This window comes from Teleopsis dalmanni, chromosome 1, assembly GCF_002237135.1.
Source record: "Teleopsis dalmanni isolate 2A chromosome 1, ASM223713v2, whole genome shotgun sequence".
In the NCBI taxonomy this organism is placed as follows: Eukaryota; Metazoa; Arthropoda; class Insecta; order Diptera; family Diopsidae; genus Teleopsis; species Teleopsis dalmanni.
Genome location: NC_051846.1, coordinates 77507558 through 77518246, shown reverse-complemented (window position 1 = coordinate 77518246; position 10689 = coordinate 77507558). Strand labels below are relative to the sequence as shown.

General features: G+C 31.3%; 1 protein-coding gene across 1 annotated transcript; it reads right to left on the bottom strand.

Annotated features, from left to right (window-relative positions):
* Window positions 1-1005: 1005 nt before the first annotated feature.
* LOC119686759 (general vesicular transport factor p115-like) lies at window positions 1006-3635 on the bottom strand. The gene has a single exon (XM_038101116.1). It carries the CDS (start codon window positions 3583-3585, stop codon window positions 1138-1140), a length of 2448 nt encoding a protein of 815 aa, XP_037957044.1. The 5' UTR covers window positions 3586-3635; the 3' UTR covers window positions 1006-1137.
* Between the last annotated feature and the right edge of the window lie 7054 nt (window positions 3636-10689).

The following is a 10689-nucleotide window of genomic DNA, read 5'->3' as shown; positions in this document are numbered from 1 at the left end:
CCTAAAACAGCAGTAACAATTTATTAGCGCCTTAACGCTATGAACAACAACTCCTGACTCCTAAAAAAATTTTGCTACATTGGTTGGCTGCTGAACATGTGGAGTGCATTGTGGCCATACTAATAATTTATTTCAATATATTACAATATTTAATAATTTATCTTAACTTATCCTAATTTTTTTTTTGTGATTTTTTAAGTGTTAGGTTAGTTTGATACTATTGAACCTAAATCAGCATCCTGATTTCCTTTTAGATATTTCTAACAATAACGAGTTTAAGTTCAAAAACTTAGGTTTTATAGTGTTAATACTCTTTTTTGAGAGATCGAAAATTGTGTGTATTAACTAAACTTTTTCAAATAAATAGACGAGAAATTTTTCATATATTTCTTAAGACGAGTTTTTTTTTCAGATTGGTTTTAAGAAAATTCTTGCAAATAAAGCAATTTATTAATTGTGCAACAACAAAGAATACTACAAAAAAAAAGGGTACCAAAAATCTATTTCGTCTTGCTGATAATAACAACTATTTTGTCATAAGTGCGACTGTTTATATGTTTGATTGCATAGATGGCACTTTCCCATAATTTTTTAACAGAGGTAAAATAATTTATATTTGTTTCAATTACTTTTTCACTTACTATTCTCTCTAGCAATGTTTTGGCATAGCCTTGTCTGTATGTATATTAAAAGAAAGTTTTAAGTAAAAGCAGATAATATAAAATTGAATAATCTAAATATACATAAAAGAAAAACTCGTCCAAGTTTGCTTCAATCATTCTTAATTTAATCTTAACCCATTTTCAGATCAATGAGACAACGAAAACCTTTTCTACACATTTATCTTGATTCGCACTAAATTTCAATTTAAAATATACTATTATTGCTTTTAGTAAATTAAATGGAACTGCCTCAATTTTTCGAAAAATCCAGTATTTTTTATTTGTAAAACTTTATTGAACGTCAGATATTAAGGGAAGAAAAAATATTGATAAAAACTATTAGTCATTTTTTTTTCTTTTATTAGCCGTTTAATCCCACTGAAACTGTTTTAAGTTTTCATATACTGTTTTTATATTTATAAAAAATACATTGTTTAGATGTGTTAACATTGGTAGTTAAAACTGAATTACAACATTACTCGTTTCTCAAATCATCTGTTCCAGAATCTTCTAATATACTTAAACCAGCTTCGTATATTTGTCGTTTATACATTGCTATCTTATTATCTTGATCTAATAAGAGCATAAATAAATTTTCTTGATCTGTTCGTAGTTTCACTAATTCATCATTTGCAATTTTTGCACGAAGTGTCTCATCCGCTAAACGATTAAGTAATATTTCTTTAGTATTTTTATCATTAGCATCACCGACAGAATCCGAATTATTCTGATCTTCATTTAAGTGCATTAAATTGTTACCCTGTACTGATTGAACATGTTGCGTTGATAAAACTTGTGCTTTTAACAACGTATTATAATCCGATAAATGCACATTTTTTTCTTTCAATTTAAGAAGTTCATTTTCCAGTTCTGTATTTTTTACTTCAAGAAGTTTTACATTTTCTTTTAAGGAATCAATTTCATTGCCTAGGCCTCTGATAATATTTTTATATTGAGTCACAAGTAAAATAGAATCCGTAGTTAATGAAAGTTCCGATAATTCTTCGGTGTTCAAATCTATATTATTAATTAATTTAATTATTTGAGTTTCTAAAGACTTATACAATTTACAATATTCATAATCTAAAAACACGTCAGATGAACTTTTAACACGTATATACATTTCTTTGCATGCTTTAACATAAGCTTTGTGATGTGATACTTCAGTTATTTTGCAGCAAAATGTTTCCTGACCAATGCGTTTACCAATTAACTGGCAGATATCTTTACTCGTTTGAGATGGAATGGTATTGTCATTGAATTGGATGCAGAGACCCATTAAGAATGCACAACTGCCTTGCACTAAATACTCTTCTTCACCATGTTCATTAGCGCTTATTTGTGCAATTATAAAAGCCATAGTACCTTCGCTACTTATAAATGCTTTGACCGCAACAGGGCAATAGGCTAGCCAAGTACTTAGTAGCATAATAATACCTAGTTTACTCTGTAATTTGCAACCTTCTTGTTGAAGCAATGTAGTGCACTGATCTAATAAAGTCATTGGCTTAGATCCATTTGGTGAGGCTAACAGAACTCTTAATAATTCTTCTTTCTGTTTAATATTATCAACTAATGTATGCATCAACGCAACAGCAGAGAACCAATTCGCTAAAGCATTAGAAGAAAATAGTCCAGTACATAAGAGTTGACCTGTGGAAAGTCTGAGATTGTCGAGTGTTGATGACGGTAATAACGTTTGAATTACAGTTTTCTTTCCATAATCATTTCGATATAAATAGCATTGCACACAATAAAGAACAGCACAACGCAATGATAAAAGCTGTTTTTCATTTATCATTGTCATTAATAAGACTACCAAAGCAGGACGTGGCGGCATACTAGGTGCCACAACCATATCAAAATCGTTTTGATTTTCAATATTAGCTCTAATTACCTCTCCAATAGTATTGATTGTTTCAGTTAAAATATCTGCTGGTATACCACTACTCATCAGGATTATACAAAGCGAGTTCAACAATTTGGATTGTCGCATTACATTTTGGCATGCACAAATCATTATTTGCTGATTATTGGGACTTACCAAAGTTCTTACAACTTGAAGCATGCAGTGAACATTTGAAACTTTTTGGGGAGTCCAACTATCTGCTGTTAATGAAAAAACAAACATTTCTGCTAGTTTTTGAATGTATGAACCTTCTTTAAAAAATTGTTGATTGCTGGAATTATTTTTAAGTAAATTTAAAAGAAGTATTAGACAATCTTCTACTATAATACCACCATCTGAACGTCCCTCATCATGAATTATTTGAAATATTTTATCATACGCATTTTCAAATGTAACAATTTTCTGAATATTAGTGTTACTGTTAGTTAGTTGAATCAAAAGTAAAAGTGCATCATTCCTTATTGCTTCGCGACTGTCCTTAAGCAAATCCATTAACTTTGAAATTCCTAAAGGATTGACTAAGATTATGTTTTGTAAATCGCGTGTTCTATTTGATATAAGCATTGTTAACAGATGGATGGCTCCTCTTCGTACTTTAAAGTCGTATGTTTCTAAACAATCCATTATTAAACCAACATTTTCCGGAACCTTAATAAACATTTCTGTAAACTGTTCACCAATGCTTGCAGATATTTGACTTCTATCACATTCATTTTCATACTCTTCACATGTTACCACGTTACAAAGTGTATCCAATGAATAACTTACAATTTCAGAATCCTGATAATCATTTCGCAGTATTTGAATAATTGCTGTCATACCTTGAGCACCAACCTCAACGCGATACTCTCTAGAGAGAGCCCTTAACGCCTTGCATGCATCGCGTCTGTCATCTAATAAAACTGAATGTAATAACCGATCCACAAGTTTTTCCACTGTTTCTGGAGCAGTTGGGGCTTGATCATTATCTGCAGATCCCAAAACAGACTTAATACCAGTTTTAAAAAAATTCATTAAAATATTTTCGCCTATGTATTATACCAGAAATTATTAACATGCTAAAACAAATAATATTTCCATAAGACGATTACACCATACAACATTCAGTTAAATGCCGTTCAGACGGTCAGTCCTCCTCGAAGACCATGTTTAAGACTTTAAGGGGCATTACAGTTTATTTAATAACATTGAATGTGCAATAGTACTTGCATTCTTTTCAACATTAATCACAGAATAAAAATCGCTGAAATTGGAAGATCATTTTGAATGAGCCATTTGAAACTGTTTGTTCTCATATCAAACAGCTGCTTTTTCAACTTGCCTGTTGATTTGATTTTTGGCTTGTGCCAAAAAAATGTTGCCTGATGATTATATATACCTTCAAACCTTTAACTTCGATTAAATACTTTTTAGAAAGTAGAAGTTCTAAAAACAAATGATCGTTTGTTTAACTTTTTTGTAAATATGTCAAAAACAGCTTTCTCAAACTGTCAAAATGCCATGAAGAGCTTTTATTTAGGGTGTGTTCAATGTATTCCTTTGTATTTGGAACGCATTCGAACGTTGTTGGGACGCATTCATACAGAACGTGATGAAATGGATCGCATTCGCGCTTTAAGTTTTGTATGCAATTATGAACCATTAGCTTCTCATCTTCGATTTTTGACCAAAATGAGCCATTTTCGCACAGTGTAAATGCCGTATTATATCATGTTGACATTATGAATTTTGTGGACGAATTTTGCTAAAGTTGACTCCCAAATGTTACCATTACCCTCTCGCATTTTCATTGTGACAGTTGTTGTTATTGTTATCTTTTTATTTGTTTATATTTTATGTGAATACTTTCCAGCAAAGAATTTTTGTACAAGAACAGCAACTTAAATACAAACAAAATAAATCAACCAATACACTCTTAAAATAATTTACTACTACCAGAACAAGCATGTTGTTTTAATGTTTTAAGTCGACCCACCACGAGTGAAAAGTTTCACCACCCTGGACCGAACGTTTCATCTCCACGAATGGTTCTATACTTTTTTAGTATTGGAGTTTGTTTTGATTTTTTGACAGGAGAAATGCGCGCCAAAAACTGAAAAACGCGGTCAAATCAAACTAAGTTATGAAAGGTAGTGAATAAGTTCCTTTGATAAGATAATTACATTTATCAATTACAATTATTATTTGAGCTATTAATATTTGAAGATGGTGCGGAATTGCTTATCGGATGAAAGTTATCTAGGGGAATCTAGGGGAAAACTTCCAAAAAATGACGAAAGAAGGTAAAAAAAATTTATTAATTGTTAATTTAAAATATATGTTTTATGTTTAGAACGTGTGCGAGTTAGGCTATGTTGATGCTAAACCGAATGGGACTTTTCTTGGGAATTTTTGCACTGCATACATTTAGCCACTTAGCCCAAAAAAGTGTGCAAGTAACATTTTGGCAGCTTATATCAGCTGTGATATGTTTTGATTTCAGTATTTTGTTTACATATTTTGAATAGCGAAGCAAATTGATGAACCATTTTTATTTATGCAATTTTTCTAATTAATTTAATTAAATAATCGTCTTAAGATATTGATAAAGAGTTTCTTAGAAAAATATCCAAAGGTAAATATAAAATAATTTCAGTAAATAACATAAATTATTAGTTTGACTATTTAGCGCGAGATTTTATGCCAAAGTAGATATTCCTCTGAAATATTTAGAGCTGTTGCGAAGAAAGATAATTCGATCAGAACAAAAAATTGAAATTCCCTCATTAAATGAAGAAACTGGTTTAGATATTTTCAAAATTCCTTCGCATAAAATTAACTTGACTCGCTGCATTCATTTGCGTAAAATAGCTGAACTCATACCCGGAGCTTGTGGTGCAGAAGTTAAATGCGTTTGTATAGAAGCTGGTATGTACGCATTGCGTGATCGTTATTCACGAAAATTTCGAAATGACTGTCGCTTAAGTTATGCAGAAGAATTCAGATAAAAAACTGTCTATTTAGAAATTATGGAAAAAAATTTAAAAACTTTTATATATTTATACACCGAGTATCATAAAATGATTATTGCTTTGTAATTGAATTATTTCTTGGATCTTCACAATTAAAAGTTAAAAACTTGATATAACATTTACGTTTTTTGTATTTGCTAATTTTTTGTGAGAAACGCATAATTAATTTTTTTTGCTATTAAAATCGGATTAAAGGCATTGTGTATTAGATTAAGTGTTGGTTTCTAATATTTTGGTATTGTTGCTACATATTTTATTACAGTTATAGATTATTTTAGATCATATAAAAAATGTTTTGTCGTAAATATTTTTTCAAAACCTTTTGAATTGCGTTTAGAGCAATGATTCTCGACTCAAGACATGCTGTAGACCAAAAAAATATTCAATGTATTTTACAAACAAAATATTAAAAGCAACTTGTGCAAAGAGTAGTGCCAGTAAAAATTTGATATTTTCCAAGCCACCAGTCCTAATATATATATATAATCCTTCAACTCCTAGGAAGAGCATAGAGTCGTAACAAATAACTTCCACTCGGTACGATTGGTGACCAATAGATTCAACTCTCCCCATCCTTTCCGCATGTGTGATATTTCCGCGTCGGTTTGTTGTCTCCAGATGTGAGCAGGTCTGCCCCCTCTTCTGCTACTCATCGGGTTCCACTCAATCGCCATTCTTGTAATGTCACCAGTCGGTCTACGCAAAGTGTGACCGATCCATTCCCAATTGCGGTTTTCAATTTCGTTTGAAATTGTATTTGGCCAAAATACTTTAACAATTTTGCGTAATGACTGATTTAAAAAAACTTGTAGTGCATGATGCTGTTTTCCGTAGTATTCCAGGATTGGCATCCATATAGAAGGCAATATTTTATGCTGGAATTAAATTTTCGTATTTTAGTCAGACGCGATATCTGAGATGATCTCCAGACTTTATTTAAGCGACCGAACGCTTGTTTTGCCTTGTTGATGCGGTTCTCAATGTCCGCACTGAACTACGTCCAGGACGATGTTGAACAGCAACGGTGACATTACGCAACCCTGTCGAACGCCGGTTTTTATGAGTATTTTGTCGCTTAGATATTTCTCGTGCAGTGTCCTGCAACTGGCATCCTTGTATAGGGCTTTGATGAGCCCAATGATCTTTTGCGACACACCCTTATGTTCAAGCGCGTTCCAAATGACGGTGTGACATAGTGTATCAAAGGCTTTTTCGTAGTCTATAAATAATAAATATAGTTGATCTCCATTCTACAGACTGTTCGATGATTAATCTTATAGCATTGACAGACGACAGCTAAATTATCATTAAGGGGCTAAATTATAATTTATTTGCTCATTCAGCAGTTTTAAATGATCATTTATGGTCTTTAAATGACCGAATTTAACCCAATTTATATGTCATTTAGATTTTTAGAAATGGTAATGCAGCATATGTAAGTGAAACGAAATAAAAAATGGAACAAATTTCAAGCTATTTGGTTGTCAAAATGTAAACAAAATATATTTGGAATCATTGGTAAATGCAAGTACTCGTTATATTTTATATATTTTATATTTTTTTTATATATTTCAATTTCAATTTCGATAAACACAACTTCTTTTTATATTTTATTGTTTGTACGTTATTTTCAATATTTAGTTTTAAATCTAAATAATATTTTCTCTTGACAATTAATTAAATAGGTTTTGTCTTAAATCAATTGAGGCATCCAACTCAAAAGTATCAAAAAATTCTGGTTGATCTGCCGTTTCTTCCACACTATTGTGTTGAAAAAAAATAAATAAACTAAATAAAATAATAAACACAACTACTTATTAATTTAATGACTTTACAACGGCCTCCAACATCGACAATTTTTTTCGTTCTATTTCTTGATCAACCGCCCAATTGTTTCTGCATTGCTCCACCCTTTTCGTGATGTTACACGAAAAGGGTGTTACTCTAAAAATATAAATAACTATAAAAAATAGATTTCCTTAATATTTTTACTTTTAAATTCTACAACTACTTACGTTTGATTCACAGCAAAATAATTATATTAAATAACTGCAGTTGACAGTTGAAAATTAAAGAGAATTGTATATTATTATTTTTCAAATACAGTTAACAGCTGACCGTAAACTGAAAATTACATATGTACTTCCAAAAATCGTTCACAATAGACGAGTTTTTAGTCTTGGCAACCATGCAATTTGAGCTGCTTATTAGTTAAGCGGTTTCAAAAAGGTTGGACTAAATAAGCCAGCAGTGTTGTTGTTTCATATGTTATTTTCAAAATAAGCGGTTGTTCTTTTGTGATTTGCTTACAAAAGAAAATGCCTATTGTGGGCCATTTTTGTATATAAGGAAAATCTTTTAAAGGACAAACCAGCATACATACAATTTAAGAGTCAATTTAACAAATGTATATTATTTAACATATTATTTAACAAGTGATTATGTTTATAATTCAATAATTTCTGTAATTAATAATTAAACATAATTTAATAATTTAATATTATAATTTCGCTTTATTTCGAGCACAGAAATTTTTCTAATTTGTTCAGTTCAAATTATTTAAAAAAAAAATCGACGCAACGACTGTCATCAACTGCCTCCGGCAATTTTTCTGCCAATACTGACTAAAAATTTACTGCGATCAATTATAAAACCACCAAAGAAGATTTTATATAGAACGGAATCTTAAATGAGCACGACACGAAATAACAAACACAATCTCGGAAATTGCAATAAAACCATTTCAAAACGTACGATTATTTTCAACTTGTCCTTATTCAGTCCGAATACGGACCTTAACTTGCTCCGTATACGAACCTTAACTTACTCCTAAGATAAATTTTATGGGCAATGAGTGCAACAGGGAGCATAATTTTGGTTCTCTGGTTTGATTTCTTGACAAAAAAACATGATTGCACTGCCCCAAATTTAAAAAAATTACCGCCGAAATGATTGTAGAAAAGGTAGTAAAATTCTTGTACGGTAAATATTTAATGAATTTTGTGTTATAAACTGTTTGTAATAATTTATTTTTTCCAATTTATTAAATTAATATGTAAATATTTTGTATATTATGGTTTTAATATAATCTTATATTCAATAAAATAAAATATATAAAAAATGTGCGAATGGGGAAACGGCACATTAACTCGGTAACGTACCTGTATGTATACCTTAAAGGTGGTGTGGAAAATATATAATAATATTCATATACATAATAAAATTCAATTAATTAACCCAAAATGTTCATTAATAAAACTCACCACAATAATTAACGACGTGCGCGCACACCCTTACACATCAACGATCTTTTCGCTACTGTCTACAAAATTCGTTTTACGAATTAATAAAAATGAAAATTTCTTAGGCAATGCTCTATTTTAAAAACGCATTCACCATAATGGAGTGGCCGTGCAAGTAATAAAATTAGTATTTATTACGATTGTTTAAAAATTTATTTAATTTTGAAATAAATTTCTTCAACTTCCAAGGAAAAACAACATATAATAAATAAATTTTGGAATGTTATATTTCTTTAAGTGAACAATGCTATATACTCAGTTATTTATTTCTGAAAAAAAGTAAAATAAATTGTAATATCACTTTTAATACGTCTAACACTGAATGACTATTATGAAAATTAATGATTTCTATTTTTCAGTATACAATTTTTTTTGCATGGATGTTTGAATCTTATGTTGCATGCAATAGTAGGTGTACCGGTATGAAATGAGCGTTTTTTGGTGAAAATAAAACACTAATTATTAATAGGAAAGTAAAAAACATTTTATTCAAAGTATTGGCACACATTTCTACACATTTTGACCACCTTTCTGGCAATTTGTGGATACCACGCCAAAAAAATTGTTCGTCTTTTAAGGCAAACCAACAAGACACCCAATTTTCGACCTCCTCGTAGGAATCAAAGTGCTGCTCAGCCATTGCGTGTCCCATCGATGAAAACAAATGGTAGTCGGAAGGAGCCAAGTCTGGTGAATACGGCGGGTGGGGTAGCAGCTCCCAGCCAAGTGTTTTGATTGCATCCTGAACCCGTTTTGCTTTGTATGCAGGTGCATTGTCATGGAGCAGAATTACCTTACCGTGTCTTCTGGCCCATTTTGGTCGTTTCTCGATGAATGCATGGTTGAAATTTATCATTTGTTGTTCATAGCGACCAGCATTGACGGTTTCACCAGGTTTTAGGAGCTCGTGGTACACCACACCTTTCTGGTCCCACCAAACACACAGCATTGTCTTCTTGTCGAATCGATCTGGTTTTGCAGTCGATGTTGATGGTTGTCCCGGATTAACCCATGATTTTTTCCGTTAAGGGTTCTTGAAATAAATCCATTTTTCATCGCCAGTAACAATCCGATGCAAAACCGATACTGACGGCTCTTTCGTGTCTTTGAAGCAAAATTTCACAAGTGTTTTTTCGGTTTTCTATCTGTCTTTCATTCAATTCATGTGGCACCCATTTTCCACACTTTTGGATCTTTCCCATAGCTTTTAAACGGTCAGAAATTGATTGTTGTGCAACATTTAACATTTCTGCCATTTGCTTTTGACCCAAAGTGTCATCTCCATCCAATATCGTTTGCAATTCGGCGTCTTCACACATGTCATAGCAAACAAACAAAAAAAAAATGGCTCGTTCACAACAAATGTTCCCTGTTGGAACATTGGTATCTTTACGCTCACTTCATACCGGTACACCTGGTAGTATAAAAGTTATATATGTGGCGACTAAAGTTATATATGTAGAAGACTAAATCCAGTCTTCTTCACGTACAGACGTGTTTTATAGTGCTCTTACAAAGTTTTACTAGTTAGCGGGTGTTTAGAGCGATAACTACATACAAAGTTTTAGATAAACAAAGTTATTGAATGCTAAATCGAATTATATATGCAAAAACTATTGAAATAGTGAATAAATAATCAAATCAATTGTTCGTATATATATTGTGATAACATAAAGATTTTGGCACTCTTGTAATAATTCGCCTTATTTTGGAACATAACTTAATAATAATACCTGTGGAACTAAATTTAAATTTAATTTAACAAATCTGAGACAGATAGTTACACTAGTGACTGGTTTTTCTGC